Source organism: Triturus cristatus, chromosome 12 (assembly GCF_964204655.1).
Source record: "Triturus cristatus chromosome 12, aTriCri1.1, whole genome shotgun sequence".
Lineage (NCBI taxonomy): Eukaryota > Metazoa > Chordata > Amphibia > Caudata > Salamandridae > Triturus > Triturus cristatus.
Genome location: NC_140595.1, coordinates 52,873,049 through 52,895,435, shown reverse-complemented (window position 1 = coordinate 52,895,435; position 22,387 = coordinate 52,873,049). Strand labels below are relative to the sequence as shown.

Genomic DNA, 22,387 nt, shown 5'->3' with positions numbered 1-22,387 from the left:
GTTTTAATACATATATGTGTGTGTGTAAAAATCCAGGGTGAAATCCGACAGACACCTCGCCATACCCGACTGAAAGCACCATCTTTTTACTACTGAATACATTTATGTAGGGGGTGTAACACGCCACACAGGGTCGGCTTTAGGGCAGTGCAACTGGTGCGGTCACACGGAGTGCTGACCAGTAGTGGGGGCTCTGACCTCGGGGGGGGGGGCACTGTGTTTAGCAATAACTTATGATAGAAGAGATGAGAGGCACTTTTGACCGGTGGTGGTGATAATCTGGGAAGGCAGTCATGGGGTGTGGGGGCGCCAAAAAGGATTGTCGCACCGGGCGCTACCAGCGCTAAAGCCGGCCCGACCCCACACCTCCAACCCCCTGAAGCTACGCCCCTGCACTTCGGAAAGTCAACATGTACGGAAATGTACCATCATTGCCCATCTCAATATATCCTCATATTTCCTCGGCTTGTTAAGAGTGTAGAGCCGGCACTTTCTTTAACGCAAGCGCTTTGTCTCCCTGTGTACTCACAGCCTAGTCTGGATACGATCTGCGACGTTGTCCCGTCCCTTGCACTGACTCTAGGTTCAATGCCCTAGGTCACAGTCCTGACTAATGCCGTGGCCCCTACAACCTTTCATGGTTTCTAGGTTTGAGCGCTCTAGATCGGAGTCTTGACTCTGCGGCGGCCCTATACCTTGGTGTTGATTTAGTTTGCTCCCTTCAATATTGGAATTCACTTTTGGAGTGACAAATAAAGACAAAAAAGTTTACCCTCAGTCGGATCTCCCCTATTCTGGTGTTAATTCTTGGTGTCACTACTTCCCACTATATGGACTGTGGCTTTGATCCCCTAGATGATGTTATCGACTCTTGGAGCGACCCCTCTGTCCTTGAATTGGCGCCAGGTTGTATCCTCTAGACGCTGTTCTCGACGCTTGGAGGCACCTCTCAATCCTTGCATTGACACTACCTCCGATTGTCTCAAGGCTGTTCTTGGCTCCTAGAAGGACCTCGTTATCCATTCTTCGATTCTAGGTTTGATCGCTTAGATGTCGGTCTTACTACGGTCCTTTTAAGCTGGTCTGGCAGTGATCTTATAGAATGGTTTGGCTCTTGCAGTGACCCCGTTTTTGACTCTGGATGTGAACCCTATATCATGATGGACTTCTGGATTCCTGCCCTAGGCTCTGCTCCTGCTGTAGGTCCAGGCCTAATATCCGCTCTTGCATTCGCCACTAAACAAAGCCTCTAGTCAACTGGACCACTAGACGTCCGATGTAAAGGTACCGCTGAACATAAAATGGATTCTTACGTTTGATGACGACGACCTCCTCCTTTCAAGACCAGATTCATTATCCAGATTTTTGGCAGTAGTCAAGTCGTAAGTTTTTGATCTGCAAGGAAATAAAAAGCATGCCATGAGAGTCATATAAGAGAAGGCTCCATGACCTGGGCTTGGCAAACGGGAGAACGTCACGTGACCACCTGCAGAGAGAGCAATACCATTATACATTCGACCTAGGAGATGCGCGCTGTGACCTCTGGGGAGACCCTCTGTGGCTTTCTTATAACAGAGAGACAGCATGTGATTGCTTCTGAGAAATGTATGTGTTGTAATTGGGTTTATATAGGGCTTACTACACCTAAAAAGGCGTCAAAGCACTTTATGGCAGATAGCATGCTAGTCCGTGATCAACCCAGAGTTAGCGATTAATTCAGTGGTGATTGGATATTGTTACACATTGTTGATTACTGGGTAGACTTGTGACCTCAGGAAGCATGTCAAGGCATTTCAGCAGGTTTACTGTGGTAGATGAAGTTGATAGAAGTTAGGGGTGTGTAAAGGTGTGTGTGATAATGGTCACAAACCCACATGATATTATCATATTATCCCCCAAAAAGTGAGGAGATGCAACAGGTAACCGAAGCAAAGAAGTACAAATGAGCCCACGAAAGTGGTGAGATCTGTTCGGCAAGGCACTTAACAACTCGAGAATGCCACGTCACAGAGAGTAAGCAACAAGACATTCCACGTGATGGTGCACAATGGTGAGAAGATACTACAGGATCTCATTAAAGGGAAGAGGTGCATAGGAGATGGCCCGGAAAAAAGTCTACACTCCGTGCTTGATTTGTAAAATATTTAGTGCCAGGGCCCTTGTCGGGAGGCCACTGTAACCTGCACCACCCATTTCCCCTACCACGGACAGTAACACCACAACTAATCATCACACTCCAACAAGTGTGACAATTCGGACAACTCCAGGCTCTCAAAGTTATATGAATGGCTTGGGTGGCAGGTATTGGTCATTTTTAATGTGGGTGTTTAGCTAATCTCTAAACTAGACAAACATCGCCACCATGTGGAGCACTGTCAAAAGTGCTGATGTTGACAAATAAGTGCCTGTGCTGACAACCGGAAACCACAGGCTCAAATTAAGCTCTGTCTACACATCAGAAGGGAGGGACTTGAGGGTCTCTAACCATTAAAAAGATGCTGAAACCTCAAATGAGAAAGACTGTGCTTTGCCAAGAAGAGAACAGAAAGATCTATCACCTTTTTGTGTATGAGCGACAGGTTACGCCCATGCCGGCTACAAAAATAAGCAGACGTGAGGCTTGTGGTCAGTTGCCAAGGAACAAAGGGTTCGGTAAAGAAGTTGTGTGCAGCCATATGGAGCCTTTTGGAGGGGTACAAGGTTTTGCCTTTGCTAGAAGACAGTTGAGGGATCTGAGGGCAGGCGTGATGTGGTCCTTCCACTCAAGGAGGTCTGCACATTTTTGACCTCTCTGGAGTTTTATGGGGGATGGGAGGGGAGGTCGGTGTACAACCTGCTGCAATAATCCAGGTGTGATATGACCATGGCGAGGGTGATGGCGATTGTCTGGAACGAACGAGGCAACCGCAAAACCCTTTTCATCAGCCATAGATGGCGTGAATTTTTGGTATTGCATTGATCTGGGAGGAGAATAAATGGTTCTTAGATAATTTCCATATTTCGTGTATTCAGGAAATGGAGGGGGTTCCAGGTAGAGGGAAAGGTGCTTGATTCTCAGGGCCTAGGACTAGAATTTCTGTTTCGTCACCATTAAGGCAGAGCCAATTATCTATCGAAAACTATTCATTAGACTGCCCAATGCTAATTGTAGATTAACTGTGTTTATGGGTATGGGAGGAAGAAAGAAATGTGGAGGAGACCGGTCTCTTACCTCGTAAGGGGTGAGTTCTTTACAGTCTTTGGGGTTTCGGGGACACTCGGTTCTTCCAGGCTTCGGGATTTCTTCTGTTCGGATATCTTTTTCTTGCTCTTCTTTACTTTCCCTGAGGTCACTAAGGGGTCATTTGATATCCTGAAAGCACAACAGATCAGAACATCACATGACTGTTGAGACTTGCAATAAACACTCTACAATCCACATACACCCTACACTGTGCGACACAAAGAGAGCACCAAAGTGAGGGACAACAGACCATCACCTGCCTAATTTTCATGGTACTTGATATAGGACAAATCATCACTGTTTAAGGAAAGATGAAGACCACTGTTCAGCGACCTCAAACACCGAAACGTGTTGGAAATTCTTACCACAGGAAAGAGAAAGACAAGCAACCATCTACCTATCTCAAAGACTAAACATTGGCATGGCAAGTATAGCAGGGGTGGGAGAGATGGGATACCCACTAACTGTTTCCAAACACATAATAAGTTGGAATAGGTAGAGCCGCTACCCGTCTCTACCTAGGAACAGAAGGCTGAAGCAAGACGAACCAGGACCTCCACATGAGATAAAAGCGTATACACTGAACGCAAATCAAACTCATTTACATAGCCAATGGTTATTTTGAAACTATAGCATGGACTAAGTCTTGCAGAACCTACCGCACACTTTCCAGGGAGTAAAATGCCCAGCCACAACCCAATCACAAAGCGGCACAAATCTGCAAAGTCCCAAGTTATTGAAAATGTATATAGACCTTATTCGTTTTTGCTAGTTTTTCTGATTCAAGTTACATCCAAACGCAATAGTTCCCAAGAAACCTGAAACAGCAGTTCATTTCCGCAAAAGCACTGTGCTGTTTAAGTAAAAATATCAACTTTCTTTTCCACCACATTGAAATACCCAGTTCTGTTTTCTGAACTGTAAGAAGTTGGAAAAGGTTAACCTTGTGAATCTCTTCCGTACACAACATATGCTGGTATGTTTGTAGTTTTATGTAATGTGTTGCTGACAAAAGAGCCATTCACTGTGCCCACTTTCCAAGCACATACGCTGCTTTCCCATATAATGTGGTGACCTAGAAAGTATATATTAAGACATATCTGACCCTCTGCCAGAAGCTAGGGTGAGGCGGGCTGGCCCTACATGGAAATTGCGAGAACTCCCAAGGCAGGTAGGGCTGGGATAGAGTCAGTGGTGTCTCATTCAGGAAAATGGCATGGGTGGTAGATTGGGCGCCATCTTGCGGTGGAGTCTGTCTCAGTCTCAGCGAAGGTGACCCGTGGCCCATCCTGGATTTAAGAGAGGCCTCTCGGGATATATATTCATGGCCTTGTCCAGATTAGGGAGACAATCCTCTTACAGACAACAAATCGCCCTCTCAGTGTGCAAAGAAGGTGAATGGTTCCAAAGACCCTGCGGATCGTGTGACGTCAAGGATGGGCGGAGACCTGGGCAAGACTGAGCACGAGGGAACTAAACAATTCCAGACAGCACGTGACAGAGAATTAGTGCCAGGATTCTTCCAAGACTCAACATCCCTCGTGCAAGGGGTGACCTCGGAATGTACCATGTAACAGACACAGGGCTGTACCATCTGTTTCCAAGACCACAAGACCTCTGCGCATTCCAGCCAGACGACTGGCCACGCATCGTCACCAAAGACCATGTATGTAGGTAGACTCGAGCCCAGTTAGGATAGCTCGGTTGGTTGCGCACCTGTCGCACAGGTATGCATTTCTCTGGATGTAATCAGGGCGAGTTGACTGATGTTTTAATTCATGTAAGGTGTACAAAATGCATAACATTCAGCTGACTCATTGATCATTTAACACCAAAAGACAAGTGAGTTTGGGTAATTATGGAACCGGCCAACATTCCAGAATGATAAGCGTGTTGTACAACACCTCTTGGTATCCAGCTGAAAGGTCATCACGTGGGAAACCCGGAAGTGAGATAACATCTCAGAGGAGTTTGGGATTTTTAAATAGGGCTCGCTGCTCGGCCAGAGCACACCAAACCCGGCCATTCCGACTTTCCAGGCCCTGAAGTGCATAATTTCCATCCAGAAGAAAAACATATTATGCAATATGAATATTTTGATTGTAATCCGCAGCGTGTAAACAGTTGCTCCCTAAAGTACATTTTCAAACTCTGGTAATGCTCTTTAGTCCGGTCAGGCTTTTGAGGGCCGGGACCCTTGGAGAGATTATGCGTTATGCCTGTACTCCCACAACACCGTTCCTTTACTCCAAGGGCACTGTTCGTGTGCAAGGGCTCTATGCCACAGAGTTCACTTCCCCAGGAGACCCCTTGGAGGGTGAGGGCCCTGGGTGGGCAAACGCCCACTTTGTCCAGGTCTTAAAACTTCTTTGACTCTACTCTAAGCGTAGTTACTTGTGCGAAGGCTGTGTGTGTGTGTGTGTGTTGGGTGTACTCTTATGATACCGTGGCCTTACTCTCAGGGCACGTCCCTGTGCACAGCCTGTGTGTGTGACTTGTGTACTCCCGGGCACAGTCCCATTGCCCTAAGGGCACTGATCTGTGCAGAGCCTGTGTGTTAGACTTATGCACTACTAGGACTCAGTCCCCCTACCCTAAGGACACTATGCCGTTGTAGAGGCTTGTTCTATCAGGTGGAGTGCCCCTTACCAGAGTTCGGTTCATACACGCAGGCAAAGTTGGCAAGTTTCCCAGGTCGATATGTGAGCCAACCTGTGCAAGTTTTTAGCTATTCTTTCTGGTACTTGTAGTCCTGTTCATTCCGTTATAAAATCAGGACTACAAGTCCCAGAATGCAGAGTAGACATCTGTACTAGGTGAGCTACTCACACATGGACCAGGGAAACATGCAGTGCTTGAAATGGAAAAATAGAAGTGCAGGTACTCTGTACCAGAGTCCCTGCTTGTTTCCGAGAAGGGCAGGCACTCTCCAATTAAAAGTATAGCATTTCTCTTGAGAAGTGCCGGTACTCTCCCTCTAAAAATAAAAAAGTACCGGTACTCCGTACTGGCCCATTTAAAGCACTGGAAACATAAGAGTTTGACATGGGACACAACCTGTGTCATACTCATGTTTGGCCACATTCTCTGGCCAAAAGTTCAATTTCTTTTTAAGAGCCGGCAGTGTTTGTCGAGACATGCACTTCCCTCACACTTACCACAATACAAGGGAACCGCGAGACCGGAAACCAAGAATTTACAGAAATATAACAGGAAGTCAAGAACTGACAAAAAAATAGCCCAGGCAACCATGAACTGAAACGCCGCTGCTGTGAAGCCCCCTTGGTGAGATATTTCTGTCCTTAGATAGTATACACAGCTGTCCTTTGAAGGGCAGAGCAGCTCTTCGTACCTAGGATGACCACCTCACTCCAGGTCATTACGAATAACTGGTTTCCATAGCTCAAAATAAGCAAATCTTGTGTGAGTAGAAATACAGCTCCGCTGCCACTAAGGGCATAAATCGGGCTGCTACCACTTGGCAACCATACATCACCACATTTACAAGAGGACAAATTCTAGCCGTCAAGGAGATAGGAGGTGGGCGAGACTACAAATTAACCGAGATAACCAAGCCAGAGCTGAGCCAAGGGTCCGGCTCGGATCTTAGAGCCCATTCAAGAGCGGATCCCTGAAAACGTTTGCAATGTAAATGATAGTGCCTGTATATCCTCACAAGTGCCAAGTAGCGCTCCACAAATCTACTGATTGATATAAAAATATCACATAGTATGACAACCCATCTACAAAGTAAAAAAATAAAATTAAAAAAATCTTTTGACCAGTAGCCGTGGCCGGTGCAGGTAAGAGCGGTGGGGCTGGGTGGTGTCGACAGACTGATGAGGGAAAATACATTTTACAAAAAAAAGAAAACCACTTACCTTGCGCTCGCCACTGCAAGGTAAGTGGCTTTCCTTGTTTTTTTATTTTCCCTCGTTGTCAGCTGATGACTCTCTCTCTCTCTCTCTCTCTCTCTCTCTCTCTCCACCCCCCCCCTCCTCCACCCACTGCGGCTGCACTCATGAACACCTTGGGATAATCTGTTTTTTCTCTTTTCCTTTATTTAACTAAAACTGTGTAATTTCCATGTAGGGTGGACGAGCCACTAAAAAGCCTGGCTCTGTCTCTTACCTCCACCAGCCGTGGCTGCAAGAGCGTGTGACAGATCAGGGGCGTAACACAGGCCCACGCGGTGCGGGGGGCCCCCAAAGCTTCATGGGGCCCCCCTCAGCACAGTATTTTGGCCCGATTGAGCTCGGAGGGGGCCCCTACACGTACCTTGCAGGTGAGCCCCCTCAAGTTTCGTTACGCCACTGTGGCAGATCACAGATTTAGCCCAAAGGTCTTTTGAAAAGATGCATTGTGGGTTTATTTTGAAGGGTGGTGGGAGGGTTCGTAGGGAGGGGCAGGCGAAAGGATTTCCAGATTCTTGCTGCACTTTCCCAGAATTATTGGTTCATGTAGCTTTCTCATTGGAAGGCAGGAGACTCCAGGAGAAGGGTTTTGCAGCGTGAATCTTTCCTGGATTCACCTGCTGTGCATTATTCCGCCATCTAGTTGTTGGGTTCAAATCCATAAAATTCTTCAAGCTGCAAAACTACTCCTACTGGTAAATAACCACTTCGTTTTCCCCTTAACAGGGGAAAAACACCACCGACTGAGCAGTGAAATCTTTGCAGATGGAAACAGGACATCCGGCAACATGGAACTGCCAGACACTTGTTAACTTTTGTCTTGTCCAAAGTTGCGGAACAAGCCTGCAATCACGAAGGGTGACATTTCCTGACTGTGGGTAATGCAGGGGGCCCTGAGAAAGCGGGACTGAGAAGTAAAGGAGATTCTTCAGCCCCAGGGCCGGACTGGGAACTTAAAACACCCCTGGCAATAAAATATAAACTCAGCCCCCTTGTGTAGACGTGCTAGAACCAGAGCAACACTTTCAAGTTGCCACCGGAATCGCATACCGCACACCACCACTCTTGGAGGTTGAAACTGGCCATCAAGCTTCAAAACCAGCCTTCTGAGGCTCCAGCCTCCAGGGGGATTGCCCGCTTGCCCCAGTGGCTTAACGTAGGCCCCCACAGCCCCCATGGAGCAGGAGGGCCCAGAGCTCCAGGGAGCCCCCTCAGCTCAGTCCCCTGGCCTGGGAGCTCCTGACTGAGTCCGGAGGGGGCGAGCCCTCCAAGTACTTTTCAGGAGGGTCCTCTAAAGTTTTGTTACTCTCGTGGCTTGCCCAGCTGGTCAGTTCGGCCAGGTTCAACCCGCCGGAAGGGACCCCAGTGGGGTTGGCAGAAGGTTGTCCTGTGGTCTCCCAGAAGAGGCCTCCTTCAACCCACAGGAAGTTAAGTTGAATCTGAAATATTGAGAGCAGATCCAACAAGCCCATGGCTTTAAGAAACTTTGGTGTAGTACAAAAATAAAGTAGGCATTTCAGGAACACGCTGGAGGAGCTCAGTTAAAAGTGTGAGGCAAAGTTGGACTGACTACTTGGTACTCTGTAGAGACAGACAGTGCCAGTTTAGAGAGGCCGGTTCATGCCAGATTTTAAAGAAAACCACCTGTAGGCACAGGAGTCCCATTTAGATGCATTACATCCATATTTGTCTTATGTGCCCATCTTGAAAGTCTGGCCTGGGTCCAGTCCTTCTAGACCCACGTTGGACACCCTGCTCTAGCCCCTTCACGCCCACATTGGTTGAGCGACTCACGAACATGTCCCGGGAGTCTCGGTCGCCACTTTTTATGATTTCACAGAAGGAAATTATGAAATAGATATGGGCTCGGCAGCCTGTTGGCTAGGTTTGCGCTATAGAAATACCACATACATAAATACATATAAATCGCACTTATGGTTACCATAAATCTATTCTAATATAAATAGTAAGAGCTTCAGAGCTTCGACACGTGTACTCACAACAAACCTTTATCTACCATGTTTCCTTCTGGCAGATCTGTCCAAAAGCGCACACTGTGTCAAAGGTGGCGGCGGGATAGTCCCAGAATCCCTCTTGTGGGGACCAATATGTCCTCCATTTCTAATAGTAACAGAAGAGGTAAAGTACATACCAGGAGCGACCCCAACAGGGGTTGGACACGACAGCAAGGAAGCGGTGGACACCACGCCAATCTCTGCAACAGAGAGGATTAATAAACACATATAGAAGACAAGACAGGGGTTGTACAGTGTCTGAGCTGCCCCCCGATTCTCTCCTTTGACAGAGAGGTTCGGGTTGGCAGGTACAGACTGCTTTACTCTAACAGTTCTTCTCCAGTCAAACCCCCTGTTTAGGGTTTGCTAAGATCAGATCTGTGGCTGGCACAAACAGTAGGACAGACACAAAACAACATTCAACAACACTAACAGGCAAAGCTCTCAAGTTCCCAAGGTTCATGGGTGAGAAGATCATAGAACCCAAATGGGTTTTTTGCATCCTGGGACTTGTAGTTTTGATTTTACAAGGGGATAAACAGGACTGCAAATCCCAGAATGCAAAGTAAATAGCCTGGACTCAAACTAGTCACATAAGGAACTAGGAAACATGAAGGCTTTGCAAACACAGACATTAAGTGACCACACCTCAAGGCCAGCTTCAACATTAAAAATGGACACAGAGTTGGGGGTTGACAGCGCCCTTTGAGAGGGGCGGAGGGAAGAAAGGGAGGAAAGAAGCAAGTAGCACAGAGATAAACCACTCAAAGGTAAGGCTTAACTGACAGCAATTTCTAGGGGTGTGTTAAAAATACATGTAATTTGCTTTCACTCAATTACATGAAATTACCTATAATTATTCAAAATGCAAGCTCGTCAATTTGCTCTTAATGTATCCTTATGTCAACTTTTGGGCTAGAATATATTTAAGCAAAAGCATTCCTAACAAAATCAGTTTTTGTAATTTTGTTCCCCTGCGTTCTTGGTACACTTTTATCACGAGTGGCGCATTTGTGTTATTTCTTTATTGCAAATGGTACGTGGTTGCGTAATGTGGTACACTGGATTAATTTTGGGAATTTGTGTAACACGCATTACATTACATTCACATAATTATGACAGCTTCATTTAAATTTCACCGAGGCCTGCCAATTTCAAGGAGTCCACGGGGTGTGATGACTTGCTAAAACCAAATTGCTAAGAAAAAAATTGTTCAGCTAGGGCCCTTGTATCTTATAGTATCTTGACTACACCCTCAAGTGTGATAGACAGTGGGAGACAGTGGGAGGCGCTAGTTCAACCAACTGTACAGACCTCAGCCCATCCGTCTTTGGTAGCCAGTAGAAGACATTGATTAAAATATTTTGGCTCTTATGTATCAACGTATTTCCCTATAAACACAGATTGGGTAAAACCCTTTGATACATCAAGCCAACGTTTGTAAAAATATGGGCAGCCAATATATCTACCGCGTATCAATATCTCCCCACCGAAACGTTGATCTGCCCCAAATCACACCATCTGCCTCTATAGGCGCCAGGAGTGGAGTGAGAGTAGTACACCCATCCAGTCCTGCAATAGGTGGAACGTGAGCTTGGCTCGGTTCAGGTATTAAAAATTGGTTTATACTTTTGGAGGGAAATAGCAGAGTATGGTAGACATTTTAGTGAGCAATGTTTTTGAGTCTGTTGTTGCTGTCTATGGCTTCAGGTGGAACCACATGACGTCTGAGGAAGTGTCGAGTTTTCTTTGACGTGCTCTTTAAAAAGGCCATTTCTGGGGCTAAATGCTGCTGATGCAGGTGTGAGCACCCCTGTGAACCAAAGATGTGCACTTCAGCATCAGTCAACATATAAGTCACAGCCCTCCTGATGCCGGACAGCGCCACCTGCTGACAAACAGCAGCATCCATCCCCGAAACCGTGCCAGTCTTCACGGGGAGTTGTTAATCCTAATACAGGGCTTTCAAGGGATATTGAATCGATTAACAAAACTCGCAGGAGGCACTAGACCAGTGGCCTGCAAACTATTTAATGCCGCCCCACCCCCAGAAAACATTAAATTAATCGGAACCCCTTCAGAATTTTTCACAATTATTCCATTAAATTGACAATTCTTAAATATGTCTCAACTTCAGTGGCGGCTCGCATAGGGCGTGCTGCGAGGCAGGGGAGTGGCAGGATGGGGGTGGGGGGGGGGGGGGTAGAAAACTCGGACAAATGGCGAACGGAGGAACGTAATAATTACTTTCCTCCGTTCCGTCGTATGTCCGTGTTTGCTACCCCCCACCCTGTCCCTCCCCCGCAGCACGCCCTATGCAAGCCGCCACTGCTCAACTTATTTAAACACAAGACTTATATAAAAATTCCAGTTAAATTCTGTTACTGTTTTAAAAATGCAACCAAATAATTGATTGCCAAACATATTATTCTGGTCAGGCAGGCCTAACGAACGTGTAAAAGTATCCACAGTGTGACTATTAGAAATGGGTGTGGGGTTTTGAAGAATATTTGGAGTTCCTTCCCCCACGCCAGGATATAAAAGACAAAAGTTGTTAGTGATGGCCCATGACAGGGTGTCTCACCGCCACACATTTCTTTCCATTTAAAACAGTGCACTGTTATCAGCATAATGCTTCTTTTGCCCAAAGCCTGGCGCCGCGCCACCCGCTGGGATCACTTGAGGCCCCCCAAGGGGGATCCACCCCCCAGTTTGAAGACCTCTGCACTAGACTGTAGATTGGGTTTTAATCAATGAACTGTCCCCTGAAAGCTGAATGCCCCCCCCCCTTGATAGCGGATGTCCTCCCGATCTCGCGCCTCAGAAAGGTCCACCGTTATCACTCTGGCGTTTTGTTGAACGTGGGCCATAGGAATGGGAATTTTGTATTGGTGACAACTTTGGCACAATTTGCTGAAGCTCTGAGAAATTTGGCCGAGTCCTGGCTGACTCGGCCGAGACTCAATGTTTCAAATTGTAAGTATACTGGTCAGGGGGGGGGGGGGGGTGGGGTGCAAAGTGCTTGGGTTGATACAAAAAATAGCATTTCCCATTTAGTCTGGTTCTAACTTCTGTTCTGTGATGCAACCAAAAATGCTGAATGGAATTACACCAAAGCGGGCAAGAAGGAATGCCCTCATTGCCAAATCAACCGCTGAAGAGGAGGCTGCCTGCCATGAGGTGTGAGGTGGCATGGGCACTGAGGGCATACCCTGTGCCCAGAACCCGCTGCTGAAGGCTCAAAGCGGTAAGTCGTTACTCATAGTTAAGGCTCCCAGTTTTCAGTTTTTACAGATAAATACAGACAGAAAGCCATTTAATTTCTTGTCTGTATTTATTTTTAAATGTGGATAAAAACGGCAATTGGGTGCTTTTTGAGTGATTCTAAATACACTTTGCCATGACTGCCAGGTCAATAACTGTGTGGAATGATAGGTAAGGGGGTTAAAAATAAAAGGAATTTTAGTAAAGAGTCTTAAACAGCAGTAGATATGCACTAGGCTGATACTGAAATGTGCATATTTTCATATAAGTACATTAATTAATCTCTGAAGGTGTTCATATCCCTGAAACCTGGCAGGCATTCAAGCGTGATTGCATATTTATTGGTTAAATAAATACGGAAATATACCCGTTTCAGCTTTATTTTTTTCACCAAACCCATAATAAATATGGATAAATACAGATAAAGTTGACCAAAAATAAATATGGATAAATACAGACGGAAATGTGAAAAGAATAAATACCATAAAACCGGGAGCCCTACTTATAGTTCTGTAGAGAGAGACATAGTGCAAGGCATGCAGAAGGGTGCGACGTGCACCCAGTGTCTGCTCCGCCTTCCTCCCCTTGACCAAAGTATACCATTAAACAAGCATTGGCATAGCCAATAGGTCTCGCCTTTGCGACCTTATAAGTTTTTAGCCATGCAACAGTTGCATAACTAAATACTTATAAGGTCCCAAAAGCGAGACCTATTGGCTATGCGAAGCGGCCGCGAATGTGATCACGATCACGGCCGCGAAAGTGAAAGTAATCATGGTAAAAGCGGCGCGCGCGCCCGCGCACATGCACTGTAGCTCTAGGCTGGCCTGGTAGCACTTTTTGGAGCCCTCTCAATAAGTCTCGGCAGACCAGCGCATGCGCTGGGTCAGGCGAGACCTAAAAAATACACCATATCCAGGCCTGGAAGGAATAAGTGGGGCTCCAAGAGAAAATGAAAGCAGTTCTTGTGCAGACACAATAGCTCTTCAAAGGTTGGAGGGGTTTATTCAGGTAGACCTCATTTTTTTCAGTCAAAACCAAGTGGCCCTGGATTCATCAAAACAGACAGGATCTTGCTCGATCAAAAGTGATCCAGTTCGATCAACAGTGTATTGATTTCTTTTGAACCAATTAAAAAGTTGTTTATCACACTTCAGAATTACAAAAAAAAAAATGTTTCCATCCCTAAAAATATATTGTGAAATGTTTGTACAGTTCATTTACAGGTATTTAAATGTTGTGCTTCGAAAAAATGACATTGTAGAGCTTTTCCTTTCAGACTCCCTGTACCCAGTGAGATCCTCAGAATTTACTTAACAAAACCCTCTCCCTTGGAGTCAGAGAAAGAAAAGTAAACACCAATCTCCTTTTTAAAAAGGATAAAGAGCTATTTGTCAAGAGACATAGCGTGACATTTGACCTCTGTCCTTCAACACACAGCAAATGTGACAAAGGCAAAAATAAAATGTTAAGAGGCCTTTTTATTGCTCATTCACTTTCTGAACTCCAGTGTGGTAATTTAGGGGGTGCTGCAGCAGCCCCCGCACCCCTAGTTCCAGCGCCTATGTGTGGATGGCCTACTCCATTTCTAAGAAAACCACTGTCAACTTTGTACATTGGTAAATTAAATAAAATGGTGGAAGCTAAATCCTTCAATGGGTAGGTTTTGAAGAAGAAAAATAATTCACCAAAATCTACTTCTCCGAGAGGGGGGGAAAAACTGACAAAATATTCTGTGTAACATTGTTTTGCAGGAAACTTCACACTTTTGGTGAAAGTGACAAAGTTTGCAACTGTGCTGTCAGAACGTTCATTTCACACTTCCCTTGTTTTTACAGATATTTCGGTTCCTCGCGCCCTGACTCTCCCTGCCGCTTTTCTCTCCGGTTTTCCCCACACACTAGAATAAACTGTTCCGGTAGAAGTGATCTCAGCGACAGAGAGCCAAGAAGCTGCCAACAGATGGAATGCAGCGCTATAGAAAAACAACAAGTATACACATCGATGCCGCTGCACACAAACCCCTTACACACAACCTGTACAGAAGCTCAAAGTCTCACATAACCACACATCGCTGCAGCCACACACAGGTCGCCACACACCACGGAAGCTCAAAGTCTCAGATACCCACCACATACTCCAACACACAAAGCATTCAGGGTAACACAATCCTCTCATTGTGATGCAAAGCCCAGCTAAACTCTAACTCAGCCTCATACAGACCCCCAAAGTGCTAAACAAAACCTCCGAGTACCAAACACGAACTCTACAGAACCTCATGAGGCCTCATATCTGACACACAAGCCGCCACACTTCATAGGCCTGTGAAAGAACACACCAACCACCCCACACAACCTCAATACAATCTCAAAGCCGTGTGTGATGCACACACAGACCTGCACCAGCATGTCAGCCATCTGGAGTCCATTTGTGTATGGAAGAACCTACAACCAACCTCTGCCCAACACAAGAGTACCTTGTGTAACTCACAAATAGACCTACAAGGGCATTACAGCTACAGCCACATGGACACCTTACGGAGAACACACCGACCAGCACAACCTCTACCCAACACCCGAGTGCCTAGTGTAACTCACACAAAGTCCTACAATAGAATTAGAGCCACGTGGAAAACTCCATCTGCTTCTGGACAAAAACACAAACCGGACAACACAACCTGTAGACAACCGGAAGGCCTGTGTACAACCACACACATACTTACAGTCATTCAGTCCTGCAGTCACATGGAGACGTGCACGGAGCTGTGCAAACAAACATTGCTGTGTGCAAATACAAGCAACTGTACACAAGTGGCTTGTGGTCTTCCTTCAAGCAGCACTTGTGCCATTATGCAAACAATACAACACCATAGACAAACCAGGCTTCTAGCACCTTATACTACCTCAAAATGCGTGCTACCTACGCTGTTCAACACAACCCTACACCATCCCTACAGCACCCCAGAACTTGGGGTCCAGCCTCACGCCAAAACACCCCGAGACCAGGCTTCCATTCCAAGACCCCCATGTTACAAAACATTGTTATCAAGTGGGGGGGTGGATGGAAACCAGGACTACAAATCCCAGAATGCAGTAGGTTACCAGCTCGGGACAGAAAACACGATGTCTTGACGCAGACGTGGACGCAGGTGGCCACCGTGTCCCAACCACTACACAAATGTACATCTCCAGACACTCGAGAGGACAGCACAAATCCTTACGCAGCACTACTCACAGCCCCACAAACACACACTCAGGGTTTCCAGCAGCCATAAACACCAGTGCTCGAACCTACGTCAACACAAACTCACGACACAGATACTGGAAAGCATGTGTACATGGGCTGAAGCGCACACAAACAAGAAGTACCCCCCCCCCCCCCACACAGCACAATAAAACCAGAGGGAGGAATACTTTCGAGACGATTCACAACAGCACTTTGGAGTAAGCAGAGTGCTTCAGTAATTCTGTTTCATGTACCCTTACCTGCCTTTGTGAATTGGCCCCAAAACACCAAAAATGGGAATATTCAGCACAAGTGGAAAAGATTGTGCACTCTGCACTTCCACTTGACATTTAACACTGTAATAGTATTTAAAACACTACTTCTGTGCTCATAAATGCTTTTGTGAATCGACCCGTATGTGCTCAATGGTAGTTCCATTATTTCCAGCCTCTGCTCGGTCACAGAGATGCTCTGTAATTACAGGTCTCTCTGTTCGAGGCTATGTCACTGCAACTCCGCTCACCCCTTGCGTTCGAGGCTCCGCTCAATTGCAGAGATGCTCTGTAATTACAGGTCTCTCTGTTCGAGGCTAAATTCACTGCAACAACCTTGCGTTCGAGGCTCCGCTCAATTACAGAGATGCTCTGTAATTACAGGTCTTTCAGTTCGAGGCTATGTTCACTGCAACCCCCCTTGCGTTTGAGGCTACGCTTAATTACAACCCCACTTTAGGGTCAGACGGGTCCAGAGTAGGCTGTCTCCGGCCCCTTGGATCAGAACCAAGGCTCACACTTACTGTGTATACACCGGCTTGCTTCACAACACACAGGTCTCAAGGCGCTACACACAGCACCCCTGACATAAGATGCCGTTCTACAGATCACACACATCCGCCATACACATGCAGACCGAGACAACACAGAGGCTTGCTTCCACACACTTAACAATTCCATCTACACACATACACTTAGAACCCTAACCTTACTACACACACATACATCCAGCACGCAGGTCACCACACACAGCTCGTACACAAATATCTGCTTACACACTCACGCACGAGTCCCCCTCACAAACACTTGTCATACACAGACACGTTTCCACAACTCTCGACAACAGCCTCCACACGGACAAATCACCCCCACACAGACAAATCACCCACACACAGACAAATCACCCCCACACACACGAAGTTAGAAACGAAAAGATCCCGTAGCCCTGTCCAGAAGGTCTAGGGGTCTTGCTCTAAATGGGGCAGAACCATAAGGATGGTTATTAAGAACTGCATCAGAGGTAGAGCCAGGGACCAGATTTCTAATCCCAGCTTCTCCACTCCGCCGAAGTGTGTGATCCTGGGAAAACAGTGTAATGTAATCACCTAGATTTTGAATACACTTGTCAATGGTAGGGGCAGTTCGAAGTAAGTTAAATACAGGTTATTTACATGGTTATACACTGCTTGTACAAAAAGCGCCCGGAAGTTGCCAGATCCCAAAGGAAGGCGCTACACGAAATCATGATGGATGCACACATCACCCAGGCAGAGCTGAGGTATGAACATGGCAGAGACTGGGACCGGGTTTGTGGCAGGGACATACCTGAGAGGTAGAGTGAGGGTCTCCCGAGAGCTCCTCCCGACCAGCTTCATGGTGGCGGTGCCTCGAGGCGCCGGTATAAGGCGCTGGTCCGCCGCTCCTTCCTCCCTCCTGGAGCGTCTCTTTCACTTCTCTCCTTCAGCAGTCTTTCAGTGTCTCAGTCTCTTTTCAGAGTCTCTCTTTTGGGGGTCTCGCCTGCTTCCGCGTCCCTGGCAGTTTCTCTTTCGATTGTCCCTGTTGCTCCCTTGTTTCTCTCTCTTTCACCAGGATCCAGTCCCTCCTTCCGATGTCTCGCTCTTTGTCCAAGTCTGTCTCTCCGCACTCGTTGTCTCTCCTTCCCCGCTGCGTTCTCCTCCTCGGGCTCTCGGTTCCCTTCTCCGGCTCTCTCTGTTTCCCCCGGCCCTCTCCGCCCTCTCTCCGCGGCTAGCTCATCCCGGCAGTGCCCCCCACGCCCCCTCTGGCTGCTCCGCTGTCTCTGGCGCGCATGCTGCTCTGTCACACACCCCTGGGGTAGTCCGCTCTCTCTCTGGGCGCTGAGCCCTCCCTCTCAGCTGATATCCACGGGCCCCTCCCCGGGGCCCGCCCACCATGGTGCCAGCTCACCTCTCCCTGCCAGGGACTGCCCAGGAGGCCGGGCAAGGCCCGCCCCTGAGGGCGACTGTCTCACCATGCACGCAGTGGCAAGTCTGAGGGGCTGGTACTAGTAGAGTGGTGGGCGGGCTCAGAGGGGACAGCCCGGTGGATGACTGACTGAACATGCACACAGTGGTCAGTCAGTGGGGCTGGTACAAGTGGGGTGAGGGGCGTGGCCAGAGGAGACTGGCCTGGCTTCTGACAGTCCTGCGTCTCTGGGGACTCACACACGAATTAGTGACATATCAGGGGCTCAGAGTCAGTCACTTGTGTGGGTATGATGTGTAGGAAGGGCCAGTGCCCCCGAGAGGCTGGCAGAGCTGGGGCAGAGGGAGTCAGCCGCATGTTAAGCGAGTGCTTCAAGGTGGCTGGATGTCGGCTCAGAATGGGTGGCGGTGCTCGAATAGAGACGGCAGACCCCTGTGACCCAGTACTCTGAAGCGACTGACTGACGAGATGTGGCTGCCAACTTTGGGCCTGCGTAAACCAGATTTGAACCCCGGCCTCGCCCCAAAATACTGTGTGATTCTGGGCAAATCATTTATCTTCCCATGCCTAAAAAAACAGGCAAAAGGTGCAACGGGCCTTAGCGCACGGAAGGAATCCTCCCACGGGCGGCTGTTTGAAGTATGACATACAGCACTAGTCAAGTTTCAGTAGCCCCTCCGGCCTCTGGGCCCAGGTGCCACTGCACCTGTTGCACCAATGAAAGCTAATCCCTTGGAAACGTGTGGTCCTCCCGTAATACGCCTGGTTCTCACGTAAGGCGCTCTAGTGCCTTGGGCAAACATTAAGCTTTTTAAAATTGCAAAAAAACAGACTGCCTGCACCCCAGCCTGACCGTGAGTGGCTGCGACGCACCCCTCCTGCCTTTTAGAGACACTGTCTGCGGTGGTATCTCGGCCTCGTGGCTCTATAAGGCCACTACAGCTTTTTACAGGCTCTCATTGAGACTTACAGAAGCAAGAAGCTTCGGTGAATGCATGCTAAGCGCCTAGAAGCGTTCCGCTTCCTGGCGTGCACGATGCATGCACTGAAATACACAACAGACATTGCTTGTACTGATGAGAGTACATGATTCCCCAGTACCAGCCTTTCTCCCTCCTCCACCACAGCCCCTGTGGGTTTACGGTTCCCCCTCTCCATCATTTCTTGGCAGTCTCTGAATCTTTCTTCTTCTTTTCCCCACTCATAGCTTGACTCCACCCCCTTAAGCCCACCCTCAAGCTTAAAAAAACATATATACATATTTCTCTTTCCCTCCAGGTCTCTCCACTCTCGCACCCCCCCCCCCCCCCCCGTCGCTCTCCGGCTGTCTTTAAATCCTTTTCTCTCCACCTTTCTCATCCTTCCCTCTGCCTCACTTTCTCGTTCTCTCTTCCTCTCTACTATTCAGTTTCTCTTCATTCGCTCTATCTCTGCCTCTACTCTTTTGTTATGGTATTTATTCTTCTCTGCCTCCCGGATTCTCCGCTCTCTCATTCACCCATTGTTTTCTCCTCTCCTCTCGCTACATATCTTGCTTCAATATCACTATTGCGCCCCACCCGCTGTTTATGATTTTTAATGCAGTCTTTATATAGCACAAACTTTACCCAAAGGTGTCAGAGCGCTTTACAAAAGAACCAGGTAAGTTACAAAAGGTACACAAGATAGACTGAACACGCAAAGCAAGTACATATATACAGTTACAAAGGTACACATGATAGACTGAACACGCAAAGCAATTACATATATACAGTTACAAAGGTACACATGATAGACTGAACACGCAAAGCAAATACATATATACAGTTACAAAGGTACACATGATAGACTAAACACACAAAACAATTACATATATACAGTTACAAAGGTACACAAGATAGACTGAACACGCAAAGCAAGTACATATATACAGTTACAAAGGTACACATGATAGACTGAACACGCAAAGCAAGTACATATATACAGTTACAAAGGTACACATGATAGACTGAACACGCAAAGCAAGTACATATATACAGTTACAAAGGTACACATGATAGACTGAACACGCAAAGCAATTACATATATACAGTTACAAAGGTACACATGATAGACTGAACACACAAAACAATTACATATATACAGTTACAAAGGTACACATGATAGACTGAACACGCAAAACAATTACATATATACAGTTACAAAGGTACACAAGATAGACTGAACACGCAAAGCAAGTACATATATACAGTTACAAAGGTACACATGATAGACTGAACACGCAAAGCAAGTACATATATACAGTTACAAAGGTACACATGATAGACTAAACACGCAAAGCAATTACATATATACAGTTACAAAGGTACACATGATAGACTGAACACGCAAAGCAATTACATATATACAGTTACAAAGGTACACATGATAGACTGAACACGCAAAGCAATTACATATATACAGTTACAAAGGTACACATGATAGACTGAACACGCAAAGCAAATACATATATACAGTTACAAAGGTACACATGATAGACTAAACACACAAAACAATTACATATATACAGTTACAAAGGTACACATGATAGACTGAACATGCAAAGCAATTACATATATACAGTTACAAAGGTACACATGATAGACTAAACACACAAAACAATTACATATATACAGTTACAAAGGTACACATGATAGACTGAACACGCAAAGCAAATACATATATACAGTTACAAAGGTACACATGATAGACTAAACACACAAAACAATTACATATATACAGTTACAAAGGTACACAAGATAGACTGAACACGCAAAGCAATTACATATATACAGTTACAAAGGTACACATGATAGACTGAACACGCAAAGCAATTACATATATACAGTTACAAAGGTACACAAGATAGACTGAACACGCAAAGCAATTACATATATACAGTTACAAAGGTACACAAGATAGACTGAACACGCAAAGCAATTACATATATACAGTTACAAAGGTACACATGATAGACTGAACACGCAAAGCAATTACATATATACAGTTACAAAGGTACACATGATAGACTGAACACGCAAAGCAAATACATATATACAGTTACAAAGGTACACATGATAGACTGAACACGCAAAGCAATTACATATATACAGTTACAAAGGTACACATGATAGACTGAACACGCAAAGCAAATACATATATACAGTTACAAAGGTACACATGATAGACTAAACACGCAAAACAATTACATATATACAGTTACAAAGGTACACATGATAGACTGAACACGCAAAGCAATTACATATATACAGTTACAAAGGTACACATGATAGACTGAACACGCAAAGCAAATACATATATACAGTTACAAAGGTACACATGATAGACTAAACACACAAAACAATTACATATATACAGTTACAAAGGTACACAAGATAGACTGAACACGCAAAGCAATTACATATATACAGTTACAAAGGTACACAAGATAGACTGAACACGCAAAGCAATTACATATATACAGTTACAAAGGTACACATGATAGACTGAACACGCAAAGCAATTACATATATACAGTTACAAAGGTACACATGACAGACTGAACACGCAAAGCAATTACATATATACAGTTACAAAGGTACACATGACAGACTGAACACGCAAAGCAATTACATATATACAGTTACAAAGGTACACAAGACAGACTGAACACGCAAAGCAATTACATATATACAGTTACAAAGGTACACAAGACAGACTGAACACGCAAAACAATTACATATATACAGTTACAAAGGTACACATGACAGACTGAACACGCAAAGCAATTACATATATACAGTTACAAAGGTACACAAGATAGACTGAACACGCAAAGCAATTACATATATACAGTTACAAAGGTACACAAGATAGACTGAACACGCAAAGCAATTACATATATACAGTTACTAAGGTACACATGATAGACTGAACACGCAAAGCAATTACATATATACAGTTACAAAGGTACACATGATAGACTGAACACGCAAAGCAATTACATATATACAGTTACAAAGGTACACAAGATAGACTGAACACGCAAAGCAATTACATATATACAGTTACAAAGGTACACAAGATAGACTGAACACGCAAAGCAATTACATATATACAGTTACTAAGGTACACATGATAGACTGAACACGCAAAGCAATTACATATATACAGTTACAAAGGTACACATGATAGACTAAACACGCAAAACAATTACATATATACAGTTACAAAGGTACACATGATAGACTGAACACGCAAAACAATTACATATATACAGTTACAAAGGTACACATGATAGACTGAACACGCAAAGCAATTACATATATACAGTTACAAAGGTACACAAGATAGACTGAACACGCAAAGCAATTACATATATACAGTTACAAAGGTACACATGATAGACTGAACACGCAAAGCAATTACATATATACAGTTACAAAGGTACACAAGATAGACTGAACACGCAAAGCAATTACATATATACAGTTACAAAGGTACACAAGATAG

The 22,387-nt window shown here is 45.7% G+C and overlaps 1 protein-coding gene across 3 annotated transcripts in view; it reads right to left on the bottom strand.

The window, feature by feature from the left end:
- Positions 1 to 22,387, bottom strand: part of LOC146772442 (uncharacterized) — a 179,809-nt gene that overhangs the window by 29,487 nt on the left and 127,935 nt on the right. Inside the window, exons 1-4 of one of the 3 annotated variants that reach the window (XM_085638716.1) lie at positions 17,240 to 17,430; positions 9,290 to 9,352; positions 3,212 to 3,352; positions 1,314 to 1,395 (exon numbers count right to left, since the gene is read on the bottom strand). In XM_085638716.1, coding sequence (XP_085494842.1) covers positions 1,314 to 1,395; positions 3,212 to 3,352; positions 9,290 to 9,352; positions 17,240 to 17,289 — 336 coding nt within the window. In that variant the 5' untranslated portion in view covers positions 17,290 to 17,430. Of the gene's footprint in view, positions 1 to 1,313; positions 1,396 to 3,211; positions 3,353 to 9,289; positions 9,353 to 17,239; positions 17,765 to 22,387 lie in introns of those variants that run through there. The other 2 variants (XM_085638718.1, XM_085638717.1) reach the window with 2 other exon arrangements.